The sequence below is a fragment of the Caretta caretta genome, chromosome 7, assembly GCF_965140235.1.
Source record: "Caretta caretta isolate rCarCar2 chromosome 7, rCarCar1.hap1, whole genome shotgun sequence".
NCBI lineage: Eukaryota > Metazoa > Chordata > Testudines > Cheloniidae > Caretta > Caretta caretta.
In genome coordinates this window covers 68,605,357-68,630,248 of record NC_134212.1, presented here as the reverse complement: position 1 = coordinate 68,630,248, position 24,892 = coordinate 68,605,357, and the positions used below count along the sequence as shown (strand labels likewise).

The window sequence follows — 24,892 nt, the reverse complement described above, 5'->3', positions numbered from 1 at the left end:
TTAATGCAAGTTAGACTACTGCCTTTCTTCCAGCCCCAATGTAAATTTGAGCTACAGACTTCCACTGGTATTGGATCTGCATTCACCAGGGATGAATTTGGCCCATTAGCATTTGCAAATGATTTGCTCTATTTGGCTGCAAAGTAGGAATGTAAAAAACTCATTCTATGTGCATCATAGAACTTCTAAACTGAAGTCACTGTATGCACACTCAATCATAACTCATTAGGGTATCATTGGCCAAAATCCGTTCCACCAGCATCTACTAATTAAATGCTATCGCAGCAGGAAATAGCTGGCACAAAAAGTTCTGATCGCTTTCTGATTAGAGATTTGCATAAACAAATTATAAAATAAAGGGCTGTCTGACTTGTTGTCTGGGTAGCGTATGAGCTGAAACACTGGCAGGGGGCCTGGCTTTGAGGTTATGCACCATGGTGCTTATCATTCCTACATTTTTGACATCTCTGCCTAGTAGCACAGAAAAAGTGGAAGGCAAGTCAAGATGTAAGTGGTAGATTGAAAGGCAAACACTTTGCGCTCTCTTCAAGACTGCTGGCTAATTTTAAAGAGCGACAGTCTAGTAGGTTTTAAGACATCAGGTGTAATAGGTCAGTCACTTATTAACTCTGTCAATAAAGAACAAACAACTTTCCAGTGAGATATAGACAAGGCCAAGAGTGACTGACCCAGAGAAAGAGCAGCAGTACAATCCTGCCTACGGATAAAATCAGCTGGTGAAACATCATTCCCCACAGCTTGGTAAAAATATATTGCCTCGAAAGACAGCTTTGCTTTTTAACTACTAGTTAACTTGGAAAGTCACCAATTTCCATTATGGTCCGGGATTTTTTTTTTTTTTTAGTTAAATGCAGTAAGCTTTATATCTCCAGAGTGGCTAAAAGCCCCAAACAGGTACTGTACAAGCATAGAAACGAAGCAGTCTCCAGCCCTAAATAGCTTAACCAATCTAATTCATTTTAAAAATCCAATGAGATATTAAAATTTGCACTGAAATGTTAAATAGTAGCTTGATTATGAAATAGATTTGATCCATCTAGCCACGTATTTCATTCTAAATGCTGCTTTTTTAAAAGGAAATAAAGGGAGTAAATTCAGCACTCAAGAAAGCAAGGGACTAATAACAGTGACATACTGGATATTCACATCAACTGTCCCTGTTCTGGAGAGACAATAATATTTGCAGTATTTTTAATATCCGTCGTAGCAGTGGTATTATGTAATGCGCAGCCACCCAACTGAGATTGAGACCCTATTGTGCTAAGCATGGAGGGCCAGATTTTTAAAAGGTATTTAGATGCCTAACTCCAATTGATATCAATGAGCGCTAGACACCTAAATACCTTTGAAAAATCTGGCCCTGCACATGCACCTGGGGGGAAAGATCCCCTGCAATGTGGATCATTTCTCCTTGCAGTCTCTGAAAAATTCTCTTATTCCATCACATTCTGTTGGAGCATATAATGGTAGCAATATTTTCTCTCTCCAGATGTCCTCATTTCTCTCTTTTGAGTGTTAACTAATGCGTGGCTCATGCTTGTTAAACATAACACCCCAAACATAGCACTGCCAACAGCCCATCTCCTGACCCTCGGCGTCCTGAACCACACAATTGGGGATGAGTGACCGTCCCTCGCCATGTCACTCAGCTAGAGTAGCAGGGGTGCTAGCAATCAGCACAGTTTGACTGGCAGAGCTTGTGTTGCTCCTATGCTATCCCTGGCTCACAGTTCAGCACTGTTATCAGTCCTGGGTTTAAGTATTAAATTCACAGTCTAAAGTCTTTTTTTAAGAAGAATGCAAATGTCTCTACAGGCCTCCTCTCAGGTGGTGAACTAACTTCCAGGAGAACTGTGCTGACTTACACCAGATGAAGAACTGGGCCATAGTGTCAATCAAATGAGCGAAATATTTGAGAGACACAAGGTAGGTGAGGTAATATATTGTAGCGGATCAACTTCTGTTGATGAAAGAGACAGGCTTAGAGCTCAGTGTAGTTCAAAAGCGTGTCTCTCTCACCAACAGAAGTTGGTCCAATAAAAGGTATTACCTCTCCCACCCGGTCTTTCCAATATCCTAGGACCAACCTGGCTACAACACTGACATATTTTAGATATATGCAGTAGACAGAAACACACACATTTTTCTAAATATTAACCTCCTGTGTTAATATGCTAGCAAGGTAGCAGTACACACTATAAGAACATTACTGTAGAGTTGTTTCCCTGTAACAAAACACCATCTCTAGATCTTGATCCCTTTTTGGTGCTGGGCAGGAAGTACTTTCTTGATACTCTCTAGCTATTGACTTGTGTCTTCTCTATGAAGGTCTTAATCCAAAACTCTTTGAAGTCAATGGGGTATTTCTACTAACTATGGGTTTTGAATAGGCCCCATAGGAGGACAATGTTTGAAATCTGAAGTAAAGCTATCAAAAGAGTAGGCAGGTACATTTCTTGCATGCATAACACACACACACACACGAGTTGCTGCCTCCCACAGAATTACTAGCCCAAATTTTCTGATTTTGTCAGTTATCACAGATGTGTGTGCATCATCACAAACCTATCACACGGAGTTTTAGCAGCATGCACATGAAACAGGAATCTAGCATTTTGCTGGGCTGATGGTTTTCAGTGTTGCATTCAGAAAGAACATCTTGTTTTCATCAGGCAGTGAAAGCAACTGATAAGCTTTGTCACACCTGTATTCTTGCTGGGTAATGTAGCTTGTCTTGCATTATAGTCCTAGGTTTGAACGGTGAGGAAAACAAATTCTGACAGCCTGTGTGTAGGGGTGCATGAATGTGCATGCATAGTGGACAAACATACATCCCAAAATAAATACATTATTCTAAATCTATGCTAATATGCAGCAGACCATTATAGCTGTAAGGATGAATTTGAATTTTCCCCAAATGCAAAAGTCAAGAAGGTGCAGTCAAGATAATCATCATTAAAATAAGCCTGGTGGAAAAACCAGATAGTGGAGGTGTGCCTATTTACACCAGTTGAGGATCTGCTCCGCCAACTCGCTACACTGATATACACCACCCTACACTTTTAACAGTGGACCAGATTAATTTGTGCTGCACAGGGAGCTATAAGATTTCATACCCCAGAGGCAAAAGGTGATTGAAATTGAAGGACAGGCAGTAATCCTGCTGCTGCCCTGCCTCATTATTTTACTCTGAGTGGGTGTGGGAGGATCTTGAGTTTACAGCAGGGGATCCACAGGAGCTACACTGGAAGAGGTTGCAGTGAGGATAAGCTGAATCAGTGCCCCCCACCCCAAGTATTCAATTACACACCCACTTTTTTAGCTACCCGCCTCCAGCAAAGGGCACAACTGCTGTTTTGCTAACTTTATCTCCTCTCCTACTAAACTTTCCACTGCCAGGACTGTATGCCACAGTTTGTAAACCCCTCCTCCCCCAAAAAACAAACAAACAAACTTGGGCAGGATTTGATCCAGTCATTTGTACAGCACCTCCCCCTTCCCACGCACCCAAACATTTGCGTTTATGTAGGGACAATACATGTGTCATTCAGACACAGAGCTGGGATGTTAATCATGCATTCTGGCAGGTGGAGTTTTCAGGGAGAGAAAGTAAAGGTTTCAATAAGGGCTGGACACCAAATTTGGTGCAAAGGAGATGAAAACCTGGAGTTGCTACCCATTTCTCAAAAAGAGGTCTGCATGCAGAGAACTTCCTCCAGATGCTGTTTAGAGTACAAGATGGGATTTCATCCTTCTCTCCCCAGCAAGACCAACAGAATTCCAATGGGATTAAAATGCAACTAGAAATAGTACACAGTTAACATTTCTGTATAAGCCAGTAGCACTCCCCTACCCTGTACAATCCTTTTAGTGGCTCATTTCTGAAGGGTCCAAACTCTGCGTGATTTTATTTTAAATTCAGAGCAGCCATTGTTAATTTTCCCGCTGATTGCACTTGAGTGAGCTGTTAGAAGTCATAAAAACAACTGGCTTATTTAACAAAAGTATCTCAGAGAGAGGGGATTTTGCTCATCTCACTGAGCATGGTGTTGGGCGGCAGGAATTCTGGTCAGGTTCTCACAAACAACATCCTCTTTTCCAACCCATTTGGTTCCTCTGCTGACATTTGAACCTGCTAGCTGACTTGCTGTAAATTCCAGGAGGTGGGAGGGGAAAGTCACAGAGGGAAGTACCCTAACCAGTACTGAGAGGGAACTGCACTTTGCATAGTGGAACTTTTTCAATGACTCAGCTGGGATGGTAAACAACAGAGAAAACTTCCTCTTTATTTTCTTAGAACTAAGCTTCTTTTAGAGCCAAATGAGTCTCTTAACCAAAGTTAAATATAAACCAGACTAAAAATAGAAAGTCTTCCCTCTCATAGTCAAAAGTCAAATTCCACCCTGATTTACACCATGTAAATTTACACATGGATTTATGCTGATTGGGCGGGGGGGGGGGAAGAAGTGGGGTGCACAGGATCTACATTGGCAGAATTTGACCCCCCCTCGGGAAATACTGAACAAAATCATTTCCAAGTCTTATGACTACAGAGCAGACCCTCTGCAATTCACTCCATACTTGCTACTCTGAAAAATTCAGTATGCTGTCTTCCTAGTTTTGTGTGCCTTGACCACGGCCCATAATGCTGCCTGGTTTGTTAAATGGGATTTGCCATGTCCTGTGCAATGAGGCAGTTGCTTGCCAAGAGTGCTGTTCAGGATGCTGTGTTCTGTGCAGAATCAGTGAGAACATGTGCGCACTCTACTAAGGTTCTGCCGAAGCACTACCCTCAGAGCTGGTCCTGTTGTATGGACAGGATGCAACTGCCCATGTAAAGAGTCATCTTCCCAATTAAGTCAGCTTGGTCAAATTTGCAGAGTGATCATTGATGGGGGGTGGGGGAAAGTGTTTTTTAAAACTCTCTCCAAACTTTAACACCACATCCCTTTGAATTTACCAGTACAACCCTCTTTTACCACCAAAGCTGGATTAATTAGCATCCAAATCAGATCCACATGATGGAACAGCCTCGGCGCATGACACTAGAGAATTCACTTGTCAGGTGACAGAGCTGAAGAGCTAACTTCTTTCCCTGAGGGCTTTTGGAGCAAGAGCCAACATTTTATTGTCAAAGTCCCTTTTTATTTAGATGTAATGCAAAGTACATACAACTTCTTTTGTAGCATTTATTTATTTGATTGGCTATTTCAAACAGAGCACAATCTGGGGGTCCTGATTGAAAACCAATTCTACAGAAGGAAAGATTCTTTATGAGCACTTCACGGGAAAGATGCTTGGTTATATCACTGAAGCTGTGTGTACATTTCAATTAAGTCATTAAAGGCTCCAGTCCTCAGTTGGTATAAGTCAGCCACATAGCATTGACTTCAGTTGAACGAAATGCTTGTACAATACCGTCATCTCCCTAGCTATTTGTGACTGGCCTTAAAATATCTTCAAAGCTTTTGGTTTAGAAATAAAAGCTAGCCAGTTTCAGTGGCACTGGGCCAATTTACATCAGCTGAGGAGCTCTCGCTGTGTGATTTCATCAACACAACTGAATACATATTTTAGTAAATACACACACCTGCTACTGATTCAATTATTTTTGATTGTGGCACAGGATGTGCACTTTCCTCCATCAAGCATTCACTCACCTTCACAGCAATAGGAGGTCTGCAGGTCAGTAATCAACCCATCTCTACTCCTTTCTAGGCAAAGCTAAAATCCTTTGCTACCAAGATCATTCAGCTCCTGAAAGAATGGACAGAAACATTCCCCTATGACTTCCAGGATGAGAAATCCATGAAGGAGCTGAAGGAGATTGCTCACAGGATCACACAATGTGATGAGGTAAGGGGGAAAATAACCATATGTACAAGAGCAACCAAGGAATACAATTTATCATAGTATTTTCTCCCCACCATTGCTGTATGCATCCTAACTAGGTTAGAGTAACAACTGCTGAGCTGTCCGCACAACCATTGGATATGGGTTAGGAGGTGAACTTAGCAAAAACTGGGTGTGTATCGCTGAGTCCCAGGGGGAGATGACAAAGCACCTGCTGATGGTATAGGAGGTGAGAGGAGGAAGAAAGAAGGAGGATTGTAAGGTATTATACAATTCCAACACACAGCACAGTGTATGTTGTGCATCCCCTTCAGTGCCTGATCCACATGGACTGTAACTTTCAAAAGAACCTTTAACACTAGCTATAGAAGCATTTGCTTTAGTCCTCGATGTCTCTGGACCAATCCCCAAGGAGAACTATGACAACTGTAACAAGAGTTTCACATAGCTTGGTGATAGCTAGCATGAAGAAAGATCTTTAAGCTGGTGTCTACCTATTCAACCCTGGTCTAGCTACAAATCTGAACAATTGTGAGCTTTCATGTCTAGCAAGCCAGGAGAAAACTTCCTCCAAAGTAACCTGCCAATTTGGTAGATCCAGAGTGGCTAAAACTAGCAATGGAGAATCCTTTTCTGGAACATTTAGGAAGCTCGCGTGATAAAGGAAGTCACTACAAATACTGGAGAAAGAAACTGGGACGGGGGAGGGGGAAGTATGAGGGGAAGACTATATTGAAGAAATGGATGGTAAAAAAAATGTAAAATGAATAAATCACAAGAATTAAAGTAAAAAAAAATGTTTTCTAATGTTTTGAATCCGTTTAAAGACTAGTCTCCCTAGCTTTTTATGACAACAGGATTATGTATGTGCTTCATTTGATTTAAGAGAAGGATGAAGAGCAACAGGTTTGACAGCATTGTGGGAGGCAGCAATAAGTCATTATACAATTAGCTGCTACAGCTGTTGTCAAAAGGAAGTATGCCCGTTCATTGAGTCAGCAGTATTGTTTACCTGCATGCTACTAAGAAAATGTCAGTGTCTTAATAGGTGAAAGAGAGGTAGGATTACAATAGCCCTTCTGTTGTCTTTATAAACAGGGGGGGAAAAATAGCTGGCAGGGATCCTACCATAAAAAGTTGACACATTTTTTAAACGTTTTCCACTTTGATATAGTAAGTTCAGACTTTTAGCCATTGTGATAGGAGCATTTCAAATCTCTATTTTTGGGAACAAGAGGAAATACTCTGGCTTTATATACAAGAGTAAATTGCCAGTTGGGAGAAAAATCACCAGCTTTATGGAATGGCTCAGAGCATCGGTTGCTGAGGTTTCATGCGACATCCATTTATTATGGTGTCGTAGCATTTATCCTTTTAACAAGGCTACATGTCAAGTTCTCAGTCTGTGAAGGGCTAGGCTTTGTCTGACCCCTAGAAATGTAATTTGACACTAACAAATAGCAAATGGCTCCCAGCCTCACTGTTTGTCTCCTGTTCTTTTATGTTTGAATAAATTACCAAGCAGAGTCTAAAACAAAGTTATTGTTTTTTGTTTTGATTTGTGGGTTTAGGTTTTTTTGGTTTTTAATTTTTCACCTTTTTCAGCTTCCCCATTTTTCTTGATGTATAAGATAAGCTATTAGGAGTGAATAGAAACAGATGTAAGACAGTTATGCTGATGTTAACTTGGAGACTCTAGGACAGCATAACAGATTTTTGTGGCTGAATGAGCAAATATTTAGACTCTGTGTTTGTGAATGTATAAATCTCCGAGTCTAAGAAGAGCCATGTGGACTGTCAGCAACTCGTAAGTTTTATCCCATTTCAATTGCCTTCTCCATAGTCACACAAACATCCAAACACCCCACCACCTCACTTTCTCCTACATTTAAACTTTCTTCCCTTATCTTGCAAAATACATAATCCACTGCTAGGGGGCCAGTCTCCCCTCATCTATGCAGGTGTAAATCAGCTATCACGATTGAAAAACAATGGATTTATGGTGTAAAAACTCAGAGTAGAATCAGAACTCCAAAAGAAACTCTCGCAAACTTGTATTTTAGGCATTCGTAGCATAATAGCAATAATAGCTCCAGCCAGCTGCTTCTTAGCAATAATCCCGTTGCCTCATCAAGATAAACTACGCTGCCTTCAGCTTATTATTTGATTCCACTTGGGAGCCAGATTATTGCCTTGTAAAGCAACGTTATGACACTATTATTGCTTAATTATAGCATGCGACAGACAAATTTTTGATAGCCATCGTCTCTCACATCTGCCACATAGTTTTCAGTCATCACTGCACATTGATGGCTTCCTTGAATAGTCACAGACCCATTCCACCTCACTTCAGTGCATCCAGTTGACGCTGGATGCAGAGAACATGACAGCAACAACATTAACCCTTAAAACACCACCTTACTTCAAAGGAATTGATGCATGGGAACCCAGGAGAGTGATATCATAGGGAAAGAGAAAAGCACAGGAAAGCTGGGTAATTGATTTGGCAACTGAAAGAGAGAGTCAGGGCACATATTAGGAAGACTGTGGTTTGGCAGTTGGAGTATTTAAAGGGGTACAGGAGGATCAAGCAGTTGGGAAGGGATCAAATTGTTTTTCTCAGGGAGGTGTCATGAGGAAGTCTACATGAGAGCAAGTGTCAAAACACTTGTTGGGAGACACCAGCTGGAACAGGAGAGAGGCTGGGTTGCTTCCAATAGCATTTGTCAAGGAGGATAACAGTCAATCATGCTAAGGATTAACACTGAAAGGCTCTTGTCTTGGTTTTTTTTGTTTGGTTTTGTTTTTTTGCAGAAACAGGAAGTTATATGCAGACATGGAAGGCATGTTTTATGAGAGCCCAGTGCACCTTTTACAGGGAGGCATGGGAAAGCACACTGTATTTGAACTGTCCCAAATTCTAGCCCTATTAATTTAAAACAAAAAGTCTCCCCATAAGTCTCTTCCTACTCCAACAGGACCTGTGCCGGAGGAGCACGGGCACCTTGTGAGGCAAGGAGCACAACTGCTGGACTCATGAAGGACCATCATGGTCTTGCATCCCCAGCTCCAAATGTTCATCAGAAGCTGGAGATGTGCAATCAAGCTACAGCAGAAATAACTAAACTTGCACAGATTGCCAATTAGTAATGAAATGCAACATGGAAAGTGCGTGTATCTGAATGGCGTAATCAGTAGAAATATAGTCAGTGAAACAGCTTATATCTATGCTCTTCCCTTGGGTCTTTTTTCATACATCTATTCTGGAAAATTCAAGTAAGGCACCTTTGTTGTCCAAGTGCACTGTGGAAATTTGGGGCATTCTCTGAATTGCAGGGTGCACAGCCAACCACTGTTACAGGCAGGATGCTGAGCTAGAACATTTCATGAGTGTGATCTAGCATGGGAATTCCCATGACCCTGTTCAGGCCAGCCAGACTATTGGTATCATGACTGAGGAGCAAGTATTTTGCCACTTCCTAAGCAGAAAAAGACAAGAAGCCTTACAAAGGCAGAAGACCCACAGCCTTTCAGTACACCTGCTTCCAAATGACTGACCCAGTCGCTTTTGAAATGTATTCTGAGCCAAGAAGAGATGCTGCAATGGCTGCTAAGCTTTTGAAAAGCAAAGTTGGGGAGGAGGGTGTGAGAGTTTTAATTTGCAAATCAACACGGATATTTAGAGTACCCTGAGATGGGCTCATTTGCCACATGAAAAGCAGCTCTGATAATAGAATGGAAGATACTGGATGCTAAGAAGTATTATTAACCTGTCAGAAATTCCTTGCTAATACCAATCACATATTTCTACTCACAGTACAAAGTAAAGGTTCTTACTAGTCAATGATTCTGTCATCTTAGGAAAATGGAACCGTGAAGAAGATAATCAGCCAGATGACACAGAATCTACTGATGACCCTTTCTGCAAGGAGTCAGTACCAGGAGATAAAAGAGAAATTCAGGCAACCTGTTACTGATAAAGGAACCATCCTTAAAAACAAGCCACAGTCGACCCAGAAGGACATACTGAGCATCTGTTGTGACCCCCTGATCTTGGCGCAGCAGCTAACTCATATTGAACTGGTGAGATTTGGATTTCCACACTTCAGTCCTTTCGTTTTCTATTTACTGCATGTTAACATATTCACAGCCAGGAGTTTGCCATTGACTTCAATAAGAGTAAGGTCAGGCCTTCAGTGTAATTAAAGTGCTCCAATCTAACAGATGGGAAGTGATGAATGCATGAGAGCAATCAGGTAAATCTGTGAGGGAAGAAAGAGGGTACAGTGCTTTCAGGGGTGAGGAGGCAGACACCCCCAAACGTTGGGTCTCTAAAAGCCAGGACCAGCTTTATAGCAAGCTATTATGAAGGCAACCATATGGTACCTCAGAGTGTTTGGCCTCTCCTTCCAATTCCACTGACAAAGAATGGAGGGAGAGCGAGAGCTGGTGCCAGGGTAGAGGCGTCTCTCCTAGTTCCCTACTGGTACTAGAGAGAGATAGAGGGTCACACTCGGAATATTGGGGTCTCAGAGGAACAGAACTACAGCAAGTTAACTCATTGTTGATGCCCAAGCTCAAATCAGGATAATTAGAGCAAAGAGTGTAGGAGATTGAGGCCACTCTGGTAATGTCTTAGGCCCCATTGGTATACCTTTCAGCTGGAGTCCTGTTTATGCTGGTCTTTGTACATTGACAATTCCTACTCTCCCCAATGCAGGAGAGGGTGAGCAACATTTACGCAGAGGATCTGATGCAGATTGTCAGCCACATGGATTCCCTGGATAATCACAAGGTGTGTGTGTGGGTAAGGAGTAAGGAGAGAGCGTGAGCGCATACACATTTCATTTGAGGAAGATAGGTAAAGGGCAGGAACATCTGGACACATTTGAACATAATCTATAAGCCCTTGCCCTCTTCTCTCTCTCAACCCACCTGAGCAGAAAAAAAAACGAATAGGAATATCTGCACCCGTCTTTGTGCTCATAACCCGCAGCAGTTCAGGGAGGTTACCTCATCACTGGATACTGGTTTATAGTTAACATGTGATGACAGGATACATTTACAGTAATCTTTATCTGGGTTTAGTGGGGATTAATATACGGCCTCTTCTCTTTCAGTGCCGAGGAGATGTTACCAAAACCTACACCTTGGAGGCCTATGACAACTGGTTCAACTGCCTCAGCATGCTGGTGGCTACAGAGATTTGTCGGGTGAGTACTGATGGAAAGAAGATTCCCCCCAAAGAACCCTGCCTTTAAAGACAAACCACACTGTTGTGATATGCATATGGGTCCAGATCCTGCAGAAATTTAAGTAAATTCACCACCTTGTGCACATGAGTAGTCCCATTTAAGTCCATAGAACTCCTCATGCATGAAGTTATGTACATGTTCCAGTGTTTTATAGGTTCAAAACCCCGTGATTTATACTTCTGCATAGCTTCCATATTTATGCTAGTTACACGCACTGAAGGAGAACTTCCATAAAGTTTGATTTAACGTAGCTTTTTGGGGTTTTCATAGGATGCTTGGCTATTCCCAAAGTTACCAGTAGTAAAACAAATGTTTTGCTGCTTTGCAAACTCACCCTGTCCTTCAGCAATTTTATGCAATTAAATCATTCTGCTTATTTTGGGACATCATTGGATGCAATGGGAATACCTTCTGCTGTTGTACACACAGGATAAAGGAGAAGAAACTGAGTGAGGAGTGGGAAGGGAAGAGAGAGAATTCATATAAGCTAAATGGATCTTCTATTATGGAAAAATGCACAAAAACTGTACTGCCCAAATCAATCTCTTTTTGTATACATATTCCTATTGTGTCAAGCGTGAGAGCTCTCCTTTCATTTGATCACCACATCTGGAGCTTGGGGAGCATGTTGCCACTTGGAAATAAACATTTCAAAGAAGCAGCACCAATAGCCCTGCAAGTTAAGTGAGCATAAGCTCCAATGAAGTCTGTGGGACGCTGCTGATTTAGAGCCTGATCCTCAGCTGGTGTAAGTCTGTAGAGCTGCTAGGGCAATATCAATACCGACACATATCAGCTCTTTGAAATGAGTAAGCTGCTCTGTGAGCAGCTCAGTCTCCACACCCACTCAGTCTATGACCCTCTGTTGAGGCTGGCTACAAAGATGCCAGTCGTGACCTCTTGAAATCTCATTGGTTATCACTGGTCTCTAGAGAGAGACTGCTCCCATGGATACTCAATTACAAAAAACCCTCCAGGATTGTCAGGCAAAGCCAACACATTTATTAAAGCAACCAAAGCAACATTCTTAGTCTCCATGCGGAAGATTGTGCCAAACTTGTGACTATTGAACCATTTTCTTTTGGAATGAGACATCAGCAAAACAACAGCAAGATAACAGAGCATATCCTGTTTAAAAATAGTTCCCGGCTGAAGATGAATGATGGAAGGGATACAGAGGACCACATGTGTATTAGCCAGGCCAGCCTTGCAGGTCAGAGTGCAGGAGAGAGTTTTAACGAAGGAATTTAAGCCAATGGGATGAGAGTAATTTTAGTACTAATAGGCTTTGGATGCCAGCCATTGATAAAGCACAACCAGCATGCAGCACTGCATCTGATGGGAAGGAAACCAAACGTGCAACGCAGATAACTAGCATCACCCATTAGCATCTTTACAGTAAGGGGAAATTATTTATATTCTGTCATCATCCTCAAGTGTCATTAAGAAGTCAGGGTAAAATCTCCTTAGTGAAAATGAAAAACACCTAAGGCTTGAGAAACACTCTCTGCTCTTCTCCTTTTAATTTCCCCCTGGAATTAGGACTTACAGCTCTTCTGGGAAACCAGTTTGGCATTCTTTTCTTTGAGGTTTGAATTGTTGGTTCATCTTTGGCATTCTGATGGCAGCTTCATTCTCTCTCTCTCTCTCTTCCCTGGTATAAGGAAATTATTTAATCGAGTCTGGCATGCTATTCCCTAAACCTTTATCTCGCATATGAACAAAGAACTGCACTTCCCCTCAACTGGGCAAGGACTTGATAGGAGCCCCAAATCCAGTGGCTGTTTTTTAATAAAAAAGGGAATCTGGACAGAATACACTTAAGGCTGCCTCATAAAAGCTCTCATGTGGAGACAGCCCATAGAGACGCCAATTCCAATAGCACATTCTGAAGGTCACCAGTCACCGCCCCCCTTCACACACATACCTTCCCTTTCCTCTCAAAGGCATGTTCTTTGTTTCAGGTTGTGAAGAAAAAGCAGCGGACAAGAATAGTGGAATTTTTTATTGATGTGGCAAGAGAGTGCTTCAACATTGGAAACTTCAACTCAATGATGGCCATTATCTGTGAGTATCCCCAGTATAGTTGCTGGCTTGTAGTCAAGACCACCACATTTGACAGCCGAAGCAACATGAACATGGTCACACATTCTCCAGCTTCACTGACTCCATCTGTAGACATACCCTCTGCTGTGGTATCATGCACCCGTGACAGATTAATGCAATAACCACACACACAGAGAGAGAAACTTACTTAAACTGCAGAAATTTAATTCATTTATGTTAACTGATCATTCCAATACAATTGAAAACACTAGTGACATCATATTTAAAAGCTGTATATAAAAGAATAGGCAAAATGCACAAGAAAATGTAGAAACTATGCAAACAGAGGTGACTTATCAACTGGCTCTGTTAACCAAACTGACACATGAGACAGATCAAATTGCATTAATCTGTTAGCTGGAAGTCTCAGTTGTGACGTGTCTTCCAAAGAATAAAATGCACATGAGTGTAAAAATGCAACACTGACATTTAAAAAAAGTACACTTGAACTTCGTTTTATTTATCTTTCTCTCCCTTACATTTCAGCTGGCATGAACCTGAGTCCTGTAGCACGGCTAAAGAAAACCTGGTCCAAGGTCAAAACAGCCAAATTTGATGTTTTAGAGGTATATACAAGATTTACACCCTGTTTAATAAAAATTAGGTACTAATGCCTTAGGCGTAGGTGTGCATGCATATAAGTTGGGGATGGCTGGCACCATTTCTCTTGACTTGAAGTCCTCTCCCTGCCATGGGAAAAAGATTGATATAGATTTTCTTCTTTTTAATTCCCTTCAGATGACACTTTTCTAACAATGGAATGAATTCTCAAACCAAAGATATTCCTAGGCACTTCCTTTTAACAGTGACCATTTCTCCCACCTCTAGATCTAAATGGATGTGTCTTTTTTTACCCTGATCTCTAATTAAAGTACTCCATCTAGTGGAGATCTAGGATCCAAATATTTTTCACGAAGAAACTTCTCAAAACACAATCATCAACAGGCAGACAGAAATGTAGATTTAGTGTCTTTTAGGGAAGCATGTTGTTCCCTTTAAATGTTCCCTAAACCACCAAAAGGTATTTATTAAATGTAATATCAATCCAATACCTTGCATCCAAACACCTGCTAGGGAAAGCTTAGATCCAAACTACATACATTGACTGGCCTGTCTTGAATGATTATGAATGGATCCTAAAAGAAGTAAAGAAAAGCAGATATTACTCTCTGATTTTTTTCAGCAGTTGATCTAATTGTATAATCATTGGATTACATCATATATCTATGAGAAACATCATAATAATGTTCTTTTGGGGGGTGGGGGTGTATTTAAAACAGCATCACATGGACCCATCCAGCAACTTTTGTAATTACCGGACAGCCCTGCAAGGAGCAGCACAGAGATCTCAGACTGCCAACAGCAATCGGGAAAAAATTGTCATCCCTGTTTTCAATCTGTTCATTAAAGATATCTACTTTCTGCACAAGATGCACACAAACCGCTTACCCAATGGACAGATAAACTTCAAGGTAGGTCTCTGCAATTTTAGAAGTAGCATAATCAAATGCTGTATATTCCCAAATATTTGTAAATAGAGAATTCTTATAGCCCAGTATAAGTATGTCTTCTAAATTATTCAGGCTGCCTGTAATCTATAAACAGAGGCAAGTAGTTTTCCAGGGGGAGGACTGTCAGCTTTAGATATCTAATTCCTATAAGTATAATGCACTGGAAAGCATGCACTGGATTTAGTACATCTAGATTACAGATCAAATACCACCCCCCACCACACACACACAGAGAAACTTACTTAAACTGCCGAAATTTAATTCATTTATGTTAACTGATCATTCCAATACAATTGAAAACACTAGTGACATCGTATTTAAAAGCTGTATATAAAAGAATAGGCAAAATGCACAAGCAAATGTAGAAAGTATGCAAACAGAGGTGACTTTTATCAACTGGCTCTGTTAACCAAACTGACACATAAGACAGGATTTCAGCAGAGAAGAAGAGGGAAATGCTGGGTAGAATTCAGTGTGATGAAATACTAGTATGAAGGATGCTAAAAGGGAAAATCCTTCACCACCACCTAACAAGGGAGTTAGGATAATAAGATGTTTGAAAAGTCATGAAAGAGAAAAATTACAAGATCACATGTGGAGGTGGATGGAGGGATTTATAGAATAGTATTGAGAGTATACAAAAGACGGTTTTAAAGAGCCAGTGTAGAAAATTAAAAGATAGCAAATGTTGTGAAAACAAAAGAAATCTCCAAGCACAAAAGCAGCCTTGCTGGATTATAAAAAGGTAGATGCAGCAGAAATCAAGTTAACTTTGTTTCATTCTTCTGAAGGGAAAATGGAGGTTTTTTCAAGAGTAGGACAAGAAAAGTGTTTGGGCTGCTAACAGTTGATTAGTTGACATTGGGCCTAATCTAGATACCCTGATTCAAGCAAGTTCACACTAAGGGCTTGTCTACAAGAAGCAGCACTGAGCACTAGAGGGATCCAATTCTAAAGCACACCATCATGTTATGCACTAATTGGCCCATGTAGACCCTACTGGCATAAATAAAAGTTATCCCGTGCTCATCAATGTAGTGCTGTTTCAAACAGGGTTTACACAGGCTAGTTTAGTGTGCAACTCATTGGTGTGCTTTAGAAATCCCACCTATCTCATGCACACTGCTACTTCATATAGGCAAGAACTAGGTCACTGAAGTTTCTCTCTGAGTAATTTGACTTATTGAAGATTCATCTAGACCTGACATGGTTCCTCCTCAAATACTAAGAGAAGTACTGAACCTCTAACAGAACGATCTTTAGACGGTATTAGGAATAGAGGAAGTACCCAATGGGTTCGAAGAGTGGATGTTACACCTAAAGTTGAGAGAAAATCTAAGCGAGGTTGAGGATGTTGCATCATAGGTCTATCAAGCTTAGCTCCAGCAATGGAGAAAACACTGGGAAAAACTGACTAGACAGAGAGAGGGGATCAACTTGGAGTCACAAGGTACTGTAGAAATTTAAAGAAACACAAATTCCTAAAGTCTTGAAAGCAGCGCACATAAGCTTAGCTGTACAAATTCTGTGACGGTCAGTTAGAGCTGCTGTGCTGAATAACCACATACTGCAGCCAAATGGTATTTAGCAGTAGTTCAAAAAAGCTAATAAATGTACTGAAGGAACACACAACAGACTCTTCCAGTAGGTGAGCAAGGACGAGCTAAGTTGGGTACCCTATTTTCTTTTCCATTAGATACTGTTTCCCAGGTGCATGGGTTGGACTAGTAAAGGCACGTTTGGAATTCTAAGCACATTTCTAGCTGACTGCTCAGGAACCAGATTGCTACAGAGGAAGAATTGTGTGAGACAGCCTGAACTATTTAAAGAACTTAAATAGAAAAGCTAACACCACTAGGTCTATATTCTTGCAGCAATAGGTGACATTAAGGCATTCAGAATCCTGAAAGGATTGAGGGTGGGTGGTGAAGGATAGTAGTTACAACACTACTTTAACGTCTGTCAAATGTCAGATCCAGATTCCAGAGAACAGAAGCTAAGTAAAGGTCAGAGCCTATAGGAATTTGCTCTTTATAGAAAATTGCGAGACATATGGAAAAGGTTACAATGGCCAAAAGTGGCAGCTCTGGTAAATGGCACCAGGAGAGAACGCTGACTCTTTCAGAGGAGTGTACTAAAGCAAACGAGGGCTTGAACCAGGAGCTTCTATCTTGCCCTGCACTAATAAAGGATTAACAAGGAGTTATAGATTGGGAGAAAAGTCAGAGTAGGGCATGGAGTTGTCTCTAGAATGTTTGTCTTTAGAATCCCTACTCCAGTGGCTAGAATTTCCACTTTGGACGATTTAAAAAAAACATAAAACATGTTTTCTAGCCCAAGTTGATTCATGGCTATAGCCCAATGCATCCTTTTAAGGCATTTGATAATTCGCAAGTCCTCATTTCATCTGCCCAGCAAACATGAAGAATACATCTTAATACCTAGGAATAGCAGTTACCACTCTTCCCACACACCCCCTCATTTATATATCAAGTATCTCATATCAATAATGTCCAATACACAATGCATCCAATAATACAGAATTTATTTACAGTACAGACCTGGGACCAATCCTGCTTCCACTTAAAGTCAATGAGAAAACTGCCATTGACCTCAGCAGAAACAGCACTAGACTCCTCGAAACCTACTTAGTACTTCAGTCCATGGCTGCTGCTATTAGATTTAAAAACAAAACAAAACAAAAAAAAACACACACACATACATTTGATTTACATAGCAGAATTTGGACCAGACTTGGATTCGCTCCCTGAATAAAAATTGCAGACACATTCTGATATTGTGTATATACTCCTAAAAGCACAATGTTTGATTAAAAAAAACCACACACACACACACACCACATACACAACCACACTCATTCTAACAAATATGAGAAATGGTGCTCCTGGAAATATTTAGTGGGAAAAAAAAGCTGTTGATTCCATAAATTATTAAAAATTGTTTGCATAGTTTAAATTTAAGGGGTGCTTTAAATGAACTAAGACCCTTTCTCGGAAGAGCTTATGCTTAGGGCTGCTTTGAAATTTTTAGTACAATGGCAAGATCACACACACAAAACAAGAAATGGGACAAGAGCTCGTGATTCTAAAGGAGAAAAAGGAAGGTGGACCGTGGGATATAAAGGAGGAGGGAAATATTTGTTGTTTGGCAAATGGAGACAGACTGTTCCAGAAGAGCAGGTGTGAAGCTTGGAGCAAAAGAAGGTTAAAAGGAGCAGTAAGAAGAAAGGATAGGGAGTGAGAAGGTGGAGTAGAGGAAAATGAGCAGAGACATCAGCCAGGGCAAGATTGAGGGGCCTTGAACCTGAGGCCAAGGAGCCTGACTGAATTTGATAGGAAACCAAAGAAATGTTTATTTAATAGTATGTTATTTTTATTGCCTCATACAGAAATTTTGGGAAATTTCAAGACTAATTCATGATTTCATAACATGGAAACAAGTAGAGTGTCCTTTTGAGAAGGACAAGAAGATCCAGAGTTATCTACTCACGACACCTATTTACAGTGAAGAAGGTAAAAGCTCTGTCTTTTATTTAAGTTTATAGTGGGTCTTTCTTTCTATTGTTGCATTGACATGGGAAGAGCACAGGAGAAGGAAAAATAAAGGAATGTGTTTAAAAAAAAAAGTCAGAATGCCATTCTATCTTCCTGAAATGGCCCTCCAGGTCACATTAGAAATATGACATGGCAGTATAGATAAGTTTGTACTGCCACTGCCCATTTTACTAATCTGGTACCTACCAACATCATTTCATTGATTATTTTAATGATTCTTTAAGAAAAGGGAAACTGGACACATCCACTTTTGATCACTCTTATTTGTTTTATTATCTAGCTCTGTTTATAGCATCCTTCGAAAGTGAAGGTCCAGAAAATCACATGGAAAAAGACAGCTGGAAGACACTCAGGTACAAAATCTTTTCAAAATTGTAGCCCCTTTCTGTATCCAGAACCAATCTCTTTTGTAATGCACTCACTTTGTGCACTCGGCATATACACAGCCAGAATTGAACATTCCATGTATGGTGTGGATGGATGTATGGTTTTAAAATTTCCCCTTTCCATTTGCATACACAGAGAAATAACTGATTTACTCAGTTGTGCACACCACACACTGAAATTAAACTGTAGGCCCCGAGACTATTCATAAGTGATTTTCAACCTCTTTGAACATTTAGTTTTGACTCCACGATCCTAGTTCAAGAAACCCTGAAGAGGCTGGTAGATGGAATAATAGGGTGGTACTTCTCAGCATTAAATTATGGTTGCAATGATAGCTGGAGACATCATGCCAGGGTAATGCAGAGGAAGGCATAGGGCCACCAAGAATGCATGGAGGAGCCTGCTGTAGTTGCTACTTACATACAGGAGGTGTAGCATGCACTAAACCCAGCACTGCCCTGCAAGCAGTAGCCAGTGTGTTGGAGAGGGTGTAGTATTTGCCTGAACCCACCTAACCTTTGGGAAATGCAGTACTGTTGACAGTGCAAGAAGCCAAACTATGGCTGCCCTTTCTACACATATGCCAGGGGATGGTCAGGACAAAGCCCTGGCTGGGATGATTTAGTTGGGGATTCATCCTGCTTTGAGCAGGGGGTTGGACGAGATGACCTCCTGAGGTCCCTTCCAACCCTGATATTCTATGACAGGGAGAGGACTCCTGCAGAGAAGCAGCCACAATGTGCCTAGATCACCTTCCATTGTCCACTACCCCATGGGGCTCACTATACTTGGGCTTTGAATGCTCTGATACCTCCGAAAGCTCTACAATTGCGTTAACATTAGAAGGCACATTCATCATTCACACTCTTGCCATTCTGATCAGATAGGAGGAACGATTTAGAGCCAGAGTCTCAGCTGGTGTAAATCAGCATCTCTGTTGACTTAAGTTGAGCTATCACAGTTTAGGATCTGGCCCTTAAAGAAAGAATTCTGATTAATAAAAGCAAGGAATCTGACACAACTTCATGACCTGGAACAAGAATGCCTCTTTCATTGTGGTAGGAAGAATTGCTATCATACATGTGATTTATTTTTTTCATTTCTAGGACAACTCTGCTTAATAGGGCCTGAGATTTTGGATCTGATCTGCAGAATCTAAAGCACACAGGAAGAACTTTGTTTTTAAATAGTGAATGTCTTGGGTTGGGATAAACAAGACCTCACTGGCTGAGGTCTGTTTTGTATATACAATATCTTTTATGAAATAAAAATGTGGTAAATATTTCACATGTCAACCTTAAGGCACTTAAAAGTGAAGGATTTTGGTTTTTATTTTAAAAAAAACAAGGGCAGGGCCCTGTTCTCAGAGATGAAGTGTATCATGGGAGATGGTATCCATGGTGAGGTCTCAGTCTAATGACATCCAAATCTTTTTTCTTTTGATTACTTCCACCTTAAAAAAAGAAAAAAACCCAACATACAAACACCAAATACAACCAAAACACTGCACAGGTTCAATACCATTAGGTCCCAATCCTACAAACACTGACACATCTCCTTAACTTTAAGCAGGTGAGGAGTTGAAGGGAAGGAATGAAGAGTCCCATTCAAATCCCTGGGACAACTCGCATGCTCAAGTCAAGGAGGTGCATCAGTGTCTGCAGGACCAGGGCCTTAGTCATCCGCAGTGGGGCTGTTCCTCTCTTACATCGGAGAATAGTGCCTTACAAGGTACTGAAATTGTCCAGTGTACCTTCTATGATTCTGGGATGGAAGCAAACAAAATAAAAATATGGATGTCTAAAAACCAGCTATAATGTACTTTGTAAATAAACTGGAAGATATAGCACATGAACTAGAGTATGCCTGCCTACAACAATGAAAGTGCAGCAAAACATATTTTTGTTACGTGCTTTGAAGAGAAGAAACAGGACAACTGCTAGATTTTTTTTTTTTTTTTAAGTATTAACACTTCTGGGAACTATCCTTTGAGTTCTGGCTGCAGAATATTTTTCATTTTCTTTATCAGGGATCTATTTTAAAAAGAAAAGGGTGTCTAATCTAGATAGACTCTTCAAGATGGATCTAATGTGTGTTTTGGAAAATAAGTTTTAAAATGAGAGAGGGGGCCGGGACGTGAACTGGGACATCAACTTTGAAGCTGAAGCTTAAAGGAGTGAGACATGCCATTTCCATTCAATTTGGGCATCTAATTCCATAGGTCCCTTTGAAAATGCTAGCCTGAATTGACAGACAACCAATTAAAACTAAGAATCTATGGCAGCCGATTATTCTGGCATATATTCAAGCTATCATTATATGCCTCAGCCAAAACCTATTGAAGTTCATGGAAAAACATCCACTGGCACTGGATCAGGCCTTTAAACCCCAAGTCAGATCCAAATTAGGATGAGTTGTAAACCAATGATGTTTCCAATTTCTCATTTCTCCTTTTAACTGTTCTTGATTTTAGGATAATTTGGCTATGATAACCAGCATGTCTAAGCAGCTCATATTACACTTCAGGCTATCCATTTCAGAAAAAAATTATTCATCATTTAAAGATTTTATTCCTCCCCATTCCCATAATTTCTGAACCAGGAGGAAGACCAAAATATCAGTCTCAGATTAAGATTTATGAACGTACTATTACCCATGACTGTCGGTTCTCCTTCCCAGCACTTGTTCTCTTAGGGCCTGAGGGTTGGATAATTATCTAGATAATGAGAACCTCCAGACAGTTACATTAGAAAGGATTGTTTTAATGCCATCAAGAGCTCGGAAAGGATACAAACCCTCATGTGTCAGGGCATCAACCAATCCCCAGCTGAGGGGGTTGGGAAGAAGCTTGGCCTATGAGAAAGTTAGTTCTGTAATTGCTCATCCAGGTGGGCAGGTACCTTCCTCTGATGCTGACCTCTGTTGGAGACAGAATGCTGGACTAGCTGGACCACAGATCAGGTCTGTTAAAGCAATTTCTCTGTTCCAATCCTGCAAATGCTTCCTACTGAATGCTTACAACCCTAGGTAGTCCCATTTGCATTTACCCACAGTAAGCGTTTGCAGTGTTAAGCCTTTAATATGTTTCCAATGAGAGCTTTTTTCCCCTAGATATTTGTTCTTATGAAAACTAAATACACCAGGTGGGGAAGGGAGGATGCAGGGGGAAGGAATTGACTTTTTGCTGTTCCCATAGCACTGAGATCAAAGAGCAACAAACAAAAGTTAAATAGTTGCCATTAAACAAACGGATTAAAGTGGAAGGAGGAAGTACAAATGCTAGCTGTGAACATCAACGGCTCAGAAAGAGAGAGAGAGAGAGGATAGCTCTGTTTCTTGTGATCTGCTGCTATTTTTCCTGTGCTGAAGTACTGATTTTCAGCCCTGGGGTAGAGTAAGAATATTTATACTGTATTATTACAGTGTTTTGCACTTTCAGAGATGTTCTAGCTAGTGACACTATAAAAGGGATTGTATATCAGCTTTGTTTATGTAATTGAAATTTTAAAAGGGATGCTGAAAATTTAAGAAAATATATATTTGAAATGCAATTTTAGAACACGTTCTGTATGTGTATTGAAAAAAAGCTTTTACATGAATGTGCACTTCACTGGTCTATCAGTCCTAGTATATACTTGAAATCAGTGCAGTGTCTACATGGGTTTGTTTTTAATTTTTTTCCTCCTTCAATTTGATACATTCCTTAAATACTGTGGTTCTGCTATTCTGAGCTGCATTGCTTCATATAAAGCTGTACCATAAAGCAGGATATTCTGTGTTTGACTGGATGTGCTTGCGTTAATAAAAACCAAGTTGCTTCAACCAGGCTAAACTTTGTCTGTGGTTATTTTTCTCTTGCAATCTGATGAAGTTGCAACTGAGGGCTGAATGAAGCGATCCAACATTGGCAGGTAATGTAGCTTTTTGTGACTCAGCTGACTGGCTAAAATTTCAGCCTGGGCTTATAGATATCTGATCTTACCTTATGCGCCACTGAAGAGTTCAATATATTCAAGGAAAATCTACTGCAGCATTCAGCTGAGAGCATGTTTTTTCACACACATTGAACTATATATTCAAATATACCTATACATAATAGCATACTTCTGCTCCAAGATAAGCAGAAAGATAGGCAGTTTAACTGCTTAAAACAACATTTCATATAACCTGAAAGTCATTTAACACTTCTGCCATTTCCACATTTTCTGTTATTGTTTTTCCCTTACCCATATTGAGTAACGGACCTACCTTATCCTTGGTTTTCCTCTTGCTTCCAATGTATTTGTAGGATGTTTTCTTTTTACCCAGAGTGCTATGGCAATAATTTTTACTTTACAGATAGGGAAAATGAGAGAGAGAGAGGTGACTTGCCAAGGTCACACAACGCATCAAGCAAGTGACTTCAAGTCTCCTAGATTGCAGGCGCATGCCCTGTCCATACTGCCTCATTATCCAAGCACACAAGCCAATTATCAATGTCATAATCATACAATTCCATCTGTGAAAAGAGTGCTGGTGAACTGATGGGGTTGATTTGTGGCAGTCTCAAATACTCAGAGTGGATTGTCTTAGCAACCAAACTTTCACAGTGGATTTGCAGAGCAGAGCAATACAGCTTTCATCACAAACAGTTCCCATTATAGCTTGTTGGAGAAGATGATGTTTACCATAAATAAGAGGAACCAACTGGCAGGTGTTTTCCTGATTGTCAGTTCATCCTCGCAATGAATATGCATATTACGTACTGGGAGAGTCACTTCCAATCATGCTCCCATCCAGTCATTAACGATTAAATTAGCTATTTTACTCGACACAGGCATGGGCATAAACAATAGAATTGCCTTCCAGACATTTACTTCCATTGAACACAATGTGAATATGCTAAGCAATAATGCAATGCCAGTAAGATGTTTTTGAACAATACAAAAAATAACTTGATTTATCAAACTAATAATCTCAGAGGAGTAAAATTTTCTAGCAAACAACCCCCAAACAGCAAAATTCACTTTGCTAGTCAACTGACATTCATGTACTCCTCAGGGGGAATCGATTATTGTTTAGAACAGACTAAGACACAGATGTTTCCTTTGAGCAATCTGAAATACAGCTGAGCTACTCTGTTTTTTCAGGACTACCTGTTCTCGCACTGCCCAAACAATCAGAAAAGCCTGTGCATAGAGGTTAGAAACCTACTGTTGCTAGTGGCTGCAGAGAGCCATAAAACAGGAATGTGTGGACAGCAAGATAATCACTCCCATAAAATTAAATTGCAGAAATAGTTCATCTTAAACCATTAGTGCAGGCTATCTAGGAAGAATTTCTAGCTCAGTGAGCAGCCAGACTTCAACAATGTTTTTTTTCAAATTCTTCCTCCCACACACATCACTGCAAAGGTAGAGATAACTGGCTATGCTTTGAGGTTTCTGCATATCTCAATAGACCTCCTATACTGCTGCCCTGACACCACATCATATTTGGAAAAGCAATTCACAAAACTTTCCAAGTTGAAAGCCTCTTCTCGACACTTAGTTCACACAACCACTCAGAGATGGGCCTAGAGGCTCAGAACAGTTAGAAATCAAATCTCTGGGTACCTTTCTGCAAAGGATTTGCAGTAATTTTGAGGGCACAATTAGAAACCTAATTATCTCTGTGGGATGATTCAGAACCTTTAAAGGAAAGAAACCTGTCTAAATTCAGTGTAAGTATTTCTAATGGCAGTAGTACCCTGGCACCAGATTCAACATGGCTTACTGCAATGCAACCTACTCTGTTCTCAAGTATCTTTTCATAAGAACAGGAAACGTGAATTATATTTAATGTACAAATTGAAGTTAGTTCTTTTCTGCCCTATTCAAGAGATTGTGAATTTCTTCCTTACCCTAAGCTAGAGAAACACCCTACATTTGACATGCACTGCAGATTTCTAACACTAAAGCAATGGAAATATATTTGTGTCTGATCTACCAGGATGTTCTTAAGATTCATATCAAATATTTAATGAAAAAAGCTGTTCCTTGTGTTACTAACATCAAAAATCAAAACCACAATTCTATATATCATAAAATATGTAAAAATCTTTCACAAAACTATATGAAGATCTGAAACTACTTAATGGGGTCCATTCAAAACCAAATTTGCCAGTAAATGATGGCAAAAACAAAGAAATCTTGTCATGATTCTA

The 24,892-nt window shown here is 40.4% G+C and overlaps 1 protein-coding gene across 6 annotated transcripts in view; it reads left to right on the top strand.

Annotated features, from left to right (window-relative positions):
- RASGEF1A (RasGEF domain family member 1A) overlaps positions 1-22,540 on the top strand; it is a 258,034-nt gene extending 235,494 nt beyond the window's left edge. For 5 of the 6 annotated variants that reach the window (XM_048856268.2, XM_048856264.2, XM_048856263.2 and 2 more), the window contains 10 exons: positions 5,740-5,877; positions 9,736-9,957; positions 10,595-10,669; positions 10,995-11,087; positions 13,094-13,196; positions 13,722-13,801; positions 14,516-14,707; positions 18,156-18,279; positions 18,602-18,674; positions 19,815-22,540. In XM_048856268.2, the coding sequence (XP_048712225.1) occupies positions 5,740-5,877; positions 9,736-9,957; positions 10,595-10,669; positions 10,995-11,087; positions 13,094-13,196; positions 13,722-13,801; positions 14,516-14,707; positions 18,156-18,279; positions 18,602-18,674; positions 19,815-19,839 (1,125 nt within the window). In that variant the 3' untranslated portion in view covers positions 19,840-22,540. The remainder of the gene's footprint in view (positions 1-5,739; positions 5,878-9,735; positions 9,958-10,594; positions 10,670-10,994; positions 11,088-13,093; positions 13,197-13,721; positions 13,802-14,515; positions 14,708-18,155; positions 18,280-18,601; positions 18,675-19,814) is intronic. The other variant, XM_048856266.2, reaches the window with a different exon arrangement.
- The last annotated feature ends 2,352 nt before the right edge of the window (positions 22,541-24,892 follow it).